Source organism: Lampetra fluviatilis, chromosome 9 (assembly GCF_964198595.1).
Source record: "Lampetra fluviatilis chromosome 9, kcLamFluv1.1, whole genome shotgun sequence".
NCBI classification, from domain to species: domain Eukaryota; kingdom Metazoa; phylum Chordata; class Hyperoartia; order Petromyzontiformes; family Petromyzontidae; genus Lampetra; species Lampetra fluviatilis.
The window spans coordinates 12,607,293-12,620,057 of NC_136283.1; the positions used below are offsets into that span (position 1 = coordinate 12,607,293).

Below are 12,765 nucleotides of genomic sequence, written 5' to 3' on the forward strand. Positions count from 1 at the left end.
CTGACTCCAGCCAGCCGGATGCACAACGCGATGCGATGCGTCACTTCTTGAAGTGTGCCAGGGCACGGGCACTTCGAAAACTTTGAAGGGACGAATTTACAACAGCGTTCGGTCACGGGACAACTTGTTTTGCTTGAGTTTACGCTGAACATGGTGAGCTCTAAACTCGCGTTGTATTCGCAGGATTAGCGACAGCACTTCTCACGAGCGCGCAGACGTGTGCTTAAAAGGCAAAATGAAAGACGGGGAGGGCGGTTGTTTACGGTGGTGTTTTAGGGAAGGAGGAACACTACCAGAGGCTGTGTGAGCAATGGGGGAGGCTCGGCATGATGGCTATCAAACATTTTATGAAACTCCGCTGCAGATGATGGGAAAGTGTGACTGCTGCAGGCTTTCCAATGCTGCAGTGAGCGAAACTCTCACGCCCGACTTCAATTCCTGCCTCGACATGTTCTTTACAATCGTGGATGCCATCATCAAGTCTTGTAATGTCAGTGATTTAAACCGATTTCAGTACCGTGCTGTGAGACAGGGGGCCTTGTCTGAAAAATTCTGCTGAATAGCAACATAAAGGCCTCTGTCAATCCACTTCCTCGTGCCTCTCAGTCATCGGGGTTTTTTGTCCCCACCATACTTATCCATGCTCCTCACTGCGGGTTGGTGAAGGGAGGTCCCCAGGACTAAGTTCTCACCTAACTCTCGGATGCTTTTATTCTTTTAATTTCCCTCCGATGTTGGAGTTACGACAGGTCCGATCACACGCCATGTCTAGAAATCCGTCGCTCGTTCTGCACTCAGGCCCCCGGTGCAGGTGGCAGAGCGAGCGGCGGTGGCAGCCTCACCGTGCGCCACGTTGTTGATGCAGTCGAGGTAGCGCTCGTCCTTCTCATTGTACATGTACTGGCCCTGAGCCCGCACCATCTTAAGGGGGTCCGACGAGAAGAACAGCGTGCACGACGGCCTGCTCGACACGCAGAGAGCGGGCGCGGCGAAAGTCCAGCGGTTAGCGAAAAGAATGCGCCGCGAGCCTGAAGCTACTACGTTCAACCGCACTCACGCACGCACGCCCTGCATTGCCAAAAGGTCAACTTAAGACCCTGAGGCTCCTGTTGACATACCTCGCAGAACCGATTGCTACCTACAACCCCTGTGGCTATCCAGAGCACCCAACACTCATCACAGCTCCAAACCACCCCTCCCCTCCACAACCACGACTGCTACCCACAGCCCCCACCCCCGTCACCACGCAGTCCCCCCCACCACCACCCACAGTCCCCCACTGCTCCACACAGCTCAAAGGCTCCCACGACCACCCACAGCCCCCCACCACCACCCCCCCCACTACCACCCACAGCCCCTCACCACCCCCCACCACCACCCACAGTCCCCCACTGCTCCACACCACCCACACCTCTCTCGACGTTTGACACGCACGCGCGCGCACACGCACGGGTTACACATCTCACGAATCAACAGAGGCTATATTTTGATCACTATCTTTCATGGAAATACTGTAATCGATTCAAAATAAACAATGACAATCGGTGCCCCAACATTTGCAGCTCCAGGCTCTGGAGTTCAATTTCCAAAGTCACACAGACACACGTAAAGTTAATATGTCATGCAATGATTATACTTTTGCAAATGAGTTGCTGCGGTGTGGGATTTGGTGCTGTTAAAATGTAATTAAATGTCAAGTGCAGACTCATCAGCGGATTAATCCCGGCTGATGACGAAGGTGATGATGAACGCAGAAAATGTTGAACATGTTGATAGATTTAGTTAGGGTTAGCGAGCTGCTTCTCGGTTGATCGGAGTGTTGTGTTTAACGGTGGTTACCGCTGTTGTGCTTGCCAGCTTGTTGGGATATTGTGTCGATTAGTATAATTCAGGACCCTGAAAACAACGCTTACAGAACAAAAATAAATCGAAATATTTGTATTTTATATATATATAAAAAAAACTAAAATCTGCAGTACTAGCAAAATGACAATGGGACTTCAAATCGTGGATGTGATGGCATGGTGGAATGACGTACGAGAGACGTTTAAATTCAGACGGGTCTGTTCGGGTCGGCGACTGTGAGAAAATATTTCCACAACCGGCCACGCAACATCCAGAATCCTTCTCGCAATGACCACGGCTACTCCAGTCTACCAAGCCACCGAGGCAATTATTGAGAAATTACGTCCTGTGTACTACATCTCGAATTAGCCGTGAGCAGCGTTAACTTGGTCACATTTTTTTGGACATGTTTTTAAAGAGTCCTAAATCAGGTGGACGACAATCTGTGGAATTTGAGTCAAGTCTTAGGCCGGTGAATTCAAGGAGTCATTTTCTCAGTTTAGTCAACTAAAGCTGTAAAATGTTTAGTCAAACTCTCCGAGTTATTATATTCGTGAGGAGCACACACATTTTCTATCTCCGCGTTAACATTCAGTCAGCCAACATAAATAAATATATTCAATGACCATGTTTATTCTCTCTCACCGCATTAGCAGTGTCTAATAATGTTACGCAATTATCTTGGTCTGCGTCTTCATTCAGACTTAGTTAATGTTGCCTTCTCTTAGTCAGTCCACACTGTGGTCTGTTGTTGGGCAGTAGTCGTGATCGTAATCACGCCGATATAATTCTGTCCACTAGCCGTCATCGTTTCCGAACGTGAAAAAAAAACCCACATTGTTGACAAATACTGCTGTCACTTGAATTCAGTTCACGAAATTGACACCGGCTGTGGGCCGGCTCGTGTGTTGCTCGTTTAAAATAACGGTCAAGTCATTTTACGAAAGCTGGGGGTGCTCGTGACACGGTTACCCCGCAAGTCATTAACGTGCAGGATAAGGATCCCCACAATCGTGAACTTCAAGCCACCTATCACAGTTTAAACAGAGTGAGTGCGACCTCGGCGTCACGCCCACGGTCGGAGCCAATCGGCAAGCGTGGGCAAAACCGGCAGAGGCAACGGCCTCTCGCACTTGGCAGAGCGAACGTGACCCGGCCAAACGTGTGCATGGCTGAGCGAGAGCGCGCGCCACGCGCAATCCGAGCCAGCGCCGCCTCCTCTCCGCCCCCCGCCGCATCCTCCTCCTCCTCCTCCCCCTCCCCGCCGCCACGTGAACGATAGATACGCCGCCGCGCGTTTTTGTTTGTTCGGTTCATTTTTACATTGATGCTCTCAGCACCAGTTTGATTTGGTCAGGATTTACCCCCAAAAATATGTATGTATCAAGGCCGTAATTATAATATATATTGGGGGGGACACATCTTCCCACAATATTCAAATATGTTTAAAATGCCCCCCCCCATATATTGCTATAAACAATGTTAAAACAAAAATTGCTATGCTACGTAAATAAAAACAACAATTTGCTAAACCTTGGCCACAATATCTGGACTTGTCTTCATATAACAATGCATACATTTCTGTTTATATGATTGTGGTTGTACTTTATTTATCCCTAATCTCTTCCATTACATACAATGAAACAAGAAATGTAAAAAAAACAGAGCAATGTAATACAATACACTATTAGACATTATTGTAAAAAATAAATAAAAAGTCCATCCCTTGTGTTAGTGCATTATTTTATATTTTAGGCAGGAAATTAGTTTAGATTTAGATGGTTTTCTGGGGGGGGCCTCTAGACCCCCTGGAATATTTGGTCTCCCCCAATGTTGACCCCATGGCTACGGCCTTGGTATGTATACATGTACCCTCTCCACCACGTTCATTAACACCGCATTCATCATCGTCATCCGCAGCTATGCTCTCATCCGCTGCTTGATGAAGGCCTATCTAAGTCGTCATCAGCCATGAACGATGCACTGCTGGATGGAGACCTCTAGAGCCAGGCCAGCATTATCATGTCAGAACGTCTGTGACAAAGACTGCCAAATATACTGCCGGCCACGATCATCAGCATTGCATTCATGATGATGATAATGATGATCATTGTGAACTCTTTCCACTGCTGTATGAAAGTCTCTACACTTCATCATCATTGGCCATTGTCTATCGACTGCTGGATGAAGACCTCGTCACGCAATTATCATTAGCCAAGGTCTATCCACTATCAAGATGAAGATCTCCCCACAAAGTCTCACCATCTCTCACGGCCCAGCGATAGGCAACAAATTGCCCAGCACCTCCACACGAGCTGATCCATCTCCACAGTGGACGTCCTCTTGGGTGCATTGCCTCTATTGGCAACCACTCCATCTTCTTGGTTCTTTCGGTAAAGTCACGTAGAAGGGAAGTAATAAAATAATAAAAATAAAACATAATAAAATGAAATAATTCTCACGACGTTTCGGCTACAACGCAAGCAGCCGTCTTCAGGTGAAGAATGAGACACTACCAAGCTAGGAGCTTATATATAAACTGGGTTGGAGGTGGAAGAGCGCCTTAACAAAAAGAATGTGCATATGAAGAGGACCACTCCATCGTTCGTCTTGCCTACCCGCCATCATCCTTTCAAGCCCACGTGTTCTTAACGGTCGAGAATTTCACTTTAACATGCGTATGCTCTCACATCCATGTATTATTATTTCTGTCTCGCTGCGGTATAAGAAAAAAAAATCTGCACGCAATTCGAAAAAACTTTTGGGTAGCGTACCTCCTCCACGACTTCACGTAGTGATGATGCGGTAGTAGTGCAGTGGCATTGGCATGGGCTCTGGTGCAATTAATTAAATGAGATCACTTTCTCTTCGTAGCTTCGGGCGTGAGCCCCTCCGTCCCATGGGCCTCGGTGCAGCTGCATTGCCTGCGCAATTGAGAGCCACGCCACTGTGATGAGTGGAGTGAGTTATTCTTGGTCGGTCCTTCTAAGCGAATGCCAAAACGGGCCATTAAGTTTGACATGAATGTTTTATTCTGCGGCTAAACAACATTGCCATTTCACGTGAGAGTGGAGAATTCTAAACATACATTGCTTGGGCCACCTTCTCAGCAAGCTGCTCCAAAGAAAGGGGAAGTGACTCTGCGTGTCATTCAAGCTAAAGCCACAAGGGCAGTTCTAAATTAATCTGCCTGGTACCATCCTTGAAAGTATAGTGTAGAAATCTTGACATAAAGCTTTCGTGGCTGCAGGAATTCATATTCTTTAGGTCTTTCGGTAAAGTCACGTAGATAGAAAAATACAATAATACAAAATAAAAATGAAAATAAAGTGAATAAAAAATAATAAAAATATCACGACGTTTCGATCGCAACACAAGCAATCGTCATCAGGTGAAAAAACTAACCCGTAAAAACAACGTTTTTCACTCTAAATCCTTTATATGCGTGGCGGCTAGAGTCCTCTGGTCCTCTGGCTTGAGATGGCTGCCACCTATGGGTCAGATGATTGTCTGCCAGCATTAAGCAATTGATAATTAAATATTTATTTTATTTTTCCTAAACAGTGTAAAATTTTGGGTAAATTTTTTTTACGAAAATTAATTGTCACGCACAACGAGTCTGTGTGGAAAATGTCAGCTCGATTGGATCACGGGAAGTGGGTTAAAAAACGACCGAAAGATTTTAACGGTCGTAAGCAAGCAAGCACGCAAGCACGCAAGCAAGCGAACTTAATATAAAAGATTTAAAAAGAAGGGGGAAAGCTGCTGAGGCAGGCTGTTATAAAGGTTTGAAATCGGTGTAGCCGAAGGGTCATAAACGAAGTGGGCGGGGCAAGTGATGTTAAAGTGAGAGAGATTAGCATGTCAATGTAAACAGCAGCTTTGTTAGTGTGAACCTGTTAATGTAAAAGAGTCGAAAATAACTGCTAACATCGGAAGGTAGGATGGAAATATCACAGCCAGTTATGACTTAAACTGGTTAATAACGTCCTACCAATGATTGCTCAGTTTGTACCCATCTTCTTGGTTGAAAGTGTGTCTGTGTCTATATATCTGGATGGCTTCATGAACGAATCTTTGTTGATAACCAGTGGGTTTGCAGAGTACCTTCGTCTTGGAGAAATCAATTTCGTGTGAGCCCACCGCATTAAAATAATTATCAGCAACGGCTGAGGTATTGGTCCTACCGTGTTTTAGATCTGCCTTATGTTCACGAACACGGTCTGAGACATGCCGCTTAGTTTCCCCAATGTAACTACCGCGGCAGGCACAGCTTAGTTTGTAGACGCTGGGGTATTGCATGTCAGGGATCACATCCTTCACAGATGGGATTCACAGATGGGGGCCTATATTGCATGACCGACTGACCTCTCTTTCAGCTGTGCCAATAAGCTTAAGTTAGTTGTCCAAATGTTACTGGAAGGAACCACCTGGTTCCACCAGCCCACAGGGGATTATTGTGTCCGTCCATCCGTCGTGCATCCAAGAATGGGAGGGGTGTGGCTGGGTGGAGAAGGGAGGGGGGAGGGGCTGGGTGGGGAGGGTGGGGCTGGGTGGGGGGTGAGAGGGGTGGAGCTGGGTGGGGAGGGGCTGGTCACCCCGTGGTGCCCTTATAAAACTCAACGTTTAACTTACTCACGCCGGCTTGTGCCCGCCCTCACAGTCGGCTATATTTGCGGAATACACCACGCCGCCGTTGACCCTGGCCATTGACCGAGCAACCCAACGTTCCTACCAGCTCCCTCCGCAGGAATGTGTTTAATTGGGTTGCACCAATGTTTGACATTTTGCTCTGCATGCTGGGAGATTCTTGAGGAGCTGAGTTTAAAATGTAATTCACACATATGCAGCACAACTGTGAAAAACCTGCACGGTCAGTGGACAATTCTCTGCCTGGTTGCCAAATAAGCCCATCTGACCTAGGCTTTGCCAAACGAGTCGAAAGTATTTGTTAGCAGTTACCAGAGAATGGATTTTGAACTCACTATCTCAGAGTGATTGTGGCTCCATAATCTGGAAAGGAACATAGTTTGAGACCCCCAAGACCAACTCTGCTACTGAAATAGCTTAGCGCTGCGATTTTTTGTTTGAGTCCAACACTCAGGTGGTTGCACGAGGGCTTGGACGTGGTACTCGACGCAGCGACGCCGACGCGGAGAATGCGTCTATGAGCAGCAGACAGAACTGAAGTCCAAAGCACACAGATTCATAACTTGTCCGGCACAACATAAACAGGCAATTCCACGAGAGTGCTTTATTCGTAACAGCAGACACAAGTAGAATTACTCCTCATTTTTATCAGGATGAGAAATAAACATCGGCATCATATGACTGCATAGATTTTTACGGTTGTACTGTACAGCTCTCTGATGTGTTATCGAGTTGTGCTGCAAATTCTTCAAAATTATGACTGACGTTCCGCTCCGGATGCTGCATTGGAACTTGAATCAGTTCCTGAAGAAGCTCCTAGCACGTGGAACAAAACGTCGAACATCATGCCGTACAACACGTGGTAAACCCTAACACATTGGAGAGCTAGACGATGGATATTATTGCTGTGAACATTCCAAAAAAACGTTGTCCCTCTGGTAAGTTAAAATATCTGTATGTCTTCGATTAAAACATCTGCTGTCACAATATTCTGAAACGACCTTCCCCCAGGCACCTGTACTGTTGACTCCCTGTCTCATTTCAAGTCCAGGCTCAGGACATTCCCATGTCCCTCTATCTGACTGCCTCTTTTACTCCATAAATTAAGTAAGCCCAGTTGTACATACATTGTCCTGATATGCAATCGTATTTATACGCCCTATAAATCCAAATTTGTATTGCATGTTAACTGATATAAAAGGTTCATGGCCATACGAGAGAAAGAAATCAAGTAATATAATCATATATTGGCATGTACCATGCCGGCATCAAGCCCTTCTCGAATATCGGGGGGGAGGAGTGCTATGTACGTTGAACTTTTTTCGCACCGTACGTAGCCATCCGTGCTAATCGGAGGTGTAGGGGATTTATCTGCGGTGTGGGGGGCCATCATAACAGTGGTTACCATGCCAAGGAGTGTGAACTTGGGTTGCGCCAAAGGAACATTTGGACATTTGGTGATCCAGGGCCCACCCCCGCACCCCACTCGTCCCGGCCCTGGGGTGTAGGCGGAATGTTCGGTTATCAAAGTGTGATTTGCGAGCGTCGAGTGTTGAGTGGGCTTGGTTCTTGTACATTGGGCAAGTGTACGCACGTTCACCGGTGTTCTGTGCGTGTGTCACATGATGATCCCGTGAGATCAGCCACACTTCTCTCAGCCAAACAATACCACGTTGGTATGATATGATGCGCGCAATCAAAAGACTGGGAAGTAATCATTCTGGGAAGCAATAATTAAGACAACCGGTTTTCTATTCGAATAGAATACACACACGTTGATAGTTATTTTGCAACTCTACTGCTGGGTGAGGGACCTCTCTATGCTGTGTGTGTTTTTTTTTAAATCATATTTTATCCACGTGGGTCAGTATAGGTTGATGAAGGCGGAGAGCATGGATCTCAAAGTATAGCACAGGAGAATAATGCTATGGTGTCATCTCTCATTGATATAATATTTCATGGGCCAAAGTGGTCTGCACGATTTTTTTCGCGAAAGGTGTCGTCATCATCATCGACATCTTTTTTTCGTCGAAGAAAAAAATAGCTGGAAAATTTTTACATGTTGAAATTTGGGGCCGTGGCAGGAAATGTATCTGCCGGCAGAGATGAGGCTTGAAACTCGAGCCAGCTGGGCCCAACCCCCCCACCCTCCTGCACTTGCGTGCTGGACTCAGTTAATAGCTTGGAGTGCAGGGTCATTAGCCCCCCCCCACCCCCCAGCTGGGTTAAGAGCTCCAGGTGAATTGTTTGTTCAGCGTTAACCTCTCCTTCGCTGTGACATAACAGCGCTGCCAGGATACTACGAGGGCATCGTGACTTGGTGTTTGTGCCTCTTATCAACAGCAGAAAAGCAACGGGCAGGAGTCAGCCCCCCTCCGCCCCCTCCCCTAATTGTGCCGCCCATTTAACTCGAGAGTGGTTCCCCACCTATGGTATGTGGTGCTTGGCTTGATAGTGCGCAGTGCTAGCTCAGCACAATGTCAACGCATAACAGCGGCTCGTTTGAATTTAAGCACAGCCACGAAAACGTTGGCATCACTGGACCGCGACCGATACAGAGCAATAAGTGAATGGGGCATTCCAACATGTCGAACTAGAACCACCTCTGACAGAGAGGGCCCTTGCCTGCAAACATCGGAAAGTTCCCTATCAGTGGTTTAAGCCAGACTGACTCTGCCGATGAGACGCCACGTGTCGAAACCGTTCCAGAGTTTGCCTTTGATTGAATCAATGCTGCTGATAGGATGGATTCTGATGCGGCCGATGAGTTGTGTAAAATTTGACGTCAAATTATGACGTGTACTGACAAACATAAAACAAAATTGTAAAGATTAGAAATCATTTTTGTTGAAGCTCTGAACAAACCACTCAAGAGTGGTTTCTCGGCAGGTGGTGATTGATCTGATAACGTGCAGTACTCACTGATAACTCTTTAAATGCATGATAAAGCACAGCCTTGGATAGTGTGGCATCACCAGACAGTGACCACAGATACAGAGCACCTGTTCTGCACTCAGCAGGCTACCGTTGATTGTCTCTGTGGAACAAATTGTGCCACTTTGTCCTTGAATTCCCTATCCAATTAACGTGTCTTAGATTCGCCCTTTATACCTCGGGCTCTTATGCTAAACATTAAGGGTTTGAGTAGATGGAATAATTAGTGATAAACCAAAACTCTCTGGTAAATGAACAAATACGTTCTCGGAATCAGGGGTGGACATTAACGGGCTAATTAAATAATGTGGACTTTGCATTTGTTGGGAGGCAGCCAATCAAACCCATCAACCACTGTGCACAACACGCTGCGTCTCCTTATTTGTAGCTACATTGAGCTGTTCTTGTTGACGTTTAAAGGATGTTACTTATTGCGTTCCATCAGATTGTCACAAATGTGCAGTTTGGTTTTAAAAAATGTATGCATGAAAATAAAAAAAACACTCCATGCCCAGTGACTACAAGAATGTGTAAAAGCATGTAAGTTGTTGGAAGGGAATGATAGTGATTTTTTTTTATAGATGTATTTAACTTAAAGTTTTCCACGCTCGATGCAGGTTTGGTTTGGGGGGTTTCGTGTATAATGTGTGCGGTTAACCTATTTCCTCCCAAAATTCACTCCATGCGATTTGAATTCACTCATATGCGGATGTGGGACAACATTGTGTTTGTGTCCTCTTAAGCGTGGGTTTGTTTTGTGCACTTTTTTTTGGAACACATCTCCTGCACAAAGCGAGGGAAACCGGTTTTAACCAGATAATTGCTTTCCTATTTAACTTCAACATGCCCCACCTATTGACCACTTCTACATTATAATTTGTAGAAAGGAAAATGGCCACAAACTCACGAACCAATACGAAAGCAACCTAACTTTTAACTAATATTATCCGTTGGATAAAGTGTACACTGTAGCTTTATAAATTACTTAAAATCGATGACAGCAGGGCTTGGTTATGTTATTTTCTTTCACCCAAAGCTGAGCGGGGCTGAGCGCGAGAAAACATGTCTTCTAGACCCCAACAAACAACCTGGTGGACGTGCGGGAAAGGTGGTGGGGGGAGGGTAGGTGGGGGGGGGACAGAGTCCAGGTGGTTGGGTGGTTTGAGGCCTGGGGGAAATACTTCATGACACATTCATCATCAGAAGACGGCCGGTGTTGTCCTTTCGGTGACGCATTGAGAGAAGAGAAGCGAAGCGCACCAAAGGTTGTGAGACATTCATGCTCGCTATCCTGTTTATCGTCACGACCCGGTTTATGGATGTTGCAAGGTCCGTGCCAAAACTGTTTCGGCTCATGCCGTGCAGGTAAATAATGGTCCACGCCTAGACCAATCGGCACAATTGAGGTGTGCCCCTTAGTCAATCCACTGCTGGATGAAGGCTTCTTCACTCCTTGTCGGACGGTCACGGTGGTTGTTTGACCATTCTTCACCGCGCCTGTGAGAGCGAGTTGATGGTGGTCGGGGGGGAATGACAATGACCCGTTCAGATATCACTCGCTAATTGAGGCTGTCCGTGGCTGGGGACGCAGATTAAACGATGTCGCTGGGTTTGGAACACAGTGCGCTAACCTCTGCGCCACCACCGCTCCATCCCACAATAATTGTGTCCGTCCAGTTCTCGCTGAGCTGCATTGGCTTCCAGTTTCTGAACGAATACATTATAAGGTCGTACTCGTTACACACAACGTACTTGCCACAAATGAACCACAATACCTTGCTGATCTCGTCATGAAGCTGAAACCATCACGCAAACTCCGGTCATCCTCGTAGCGGCTTTTGGCTAACCATCGAACAAAGGTGGTCACTGCATCGCGCGCTTTCAGATGCGCTTCTGCAGCCGTCTGGAACGCTCTTCCTTCCCATATTAGGAAGCCACGGAGCTCTACACTTTTAAATCTAGATTGACAACTCATTTCTTTAGAACTGCTTTTGGGTTTTAGTTTGTCATGCTTCCCCCACACCTCAAGATTCGCACAGTTGGCTACGTACGGTGCGAAAGAAGTTGAACGTACATAAATTAATATTGTATGAAAACAAATGTCATATTTCACTCTCGTCGCTTACATAACTTCTTGTGGTTGATGTTTTTCATTTGGTTGTTATCGTCATTATATATTTGTGCTCACACGCTGGAATGTCTTTCTTGTTGTGATGCGCTTATTGATGTCCGATCTCAATGGACTCTCACCTGGTCATAAAGGTCATCTGATCTCTCCTATGAGCTGGATCAACAGAACGGAAAATAGATGGGGTTGTTTTTTTATTTACTCTGTCAACTGGTGGAACAGTAGGGCTCCCAATCATCCAAATGTCAACCATGGTCAACTCAGCCTCATCATCCACACAGGGTCAGTAAAGTTTGTACTGCCCAGTGAGAGCCAGTGGTGGAAAATTCTACATTTCTGTGGCAAAAGCAGCCCTTGGCGGGAATAAACAGTTGGTTTGCTCTGAAGCAACTGATCTCTGCCGCACAAAACAATCGTGAACCGTCGTTGGCTGTGGTGCACAAGCGCACATGCATTCGCCAAGGACCGATGACCGGCACATCTCCTCTTGTATATTTTTTTCCATATAGGATTCTTGTTTTTTGACGCAATGTAGATGTTTTTTGTTATTATTTGATTCCCATCGTGTTGAATTGTCAGCACTGGCTCTGCATGGACAACGGCTTCGAGAGGCACCGAGTGCTCTTTAGAGAGTGACAGGTCCACAACGACTCTACTGAACCTGCCACAGTTTTAACACACGGGCAAAATGTCTAAATGATCCGAACAATGCATAATGACGGGATTCCCCATTCCGCGTCCGGTTCTGTTTCACCGCCTTTAATATATCACTCCGACGTTGATGTTAGCCATGGCCAGGAATCTAACTCGGGTTGCTTTGTTCATAGTGCAATGTGCTAACCACCGTGCCGCTCCCCCATCATATGATACCGATGTATGTGTAATTTTGAAGTTAATTGTCTACACAGTAGTTTTAAAAGTACAAATTAATGGAATCAATCAATGACCTCATACGTACATGAAAGTGAGTTCACAATCACCCTCCCAGTGTGCAATATTCAGTTTGGTTTTGAGCATTTTTATCTTATCAACAAAGTTCTGCACGTCATTGCCAGAGTCCTTAATTGGTTAACACACAATGCACATCCTACCCACTAAACCACAGCCCAGCGGGTAGGGTAATCAGAGAAAATGTATCGATCAGTTCGCCCTTCATGTATTCATCACTGGAGGAAGGCCTCCCCCAAGATCGTTCGGCCACGCTGGCC

General features: G+C 46.2%; 1 protein-coding gene across 2 annotated transcripts in view; it reads right to left on the reverse strand.

Annotated features, from left to right (window-relative positions):
* Positions 1–12,765, reverse strand: part of LOC144934221 (ethanolamine-phosphate phospho-lyase-like) — a 45,705-nt gene that overhangs the window by 29,909 nt on the left and 3,031 nt on the right. For both annotated transcript variants that reach the window (XM_078859827.1, XM_078859828.1), the window contains exon 2: positions 843–961. In XM_078859827.1, the coding sequence (XP_078715953.1) occupies positions 843–961 (119 nt within the window). The remainder of the gene's footprint in view (positions 1–842; positions 962–12,765) is intronic.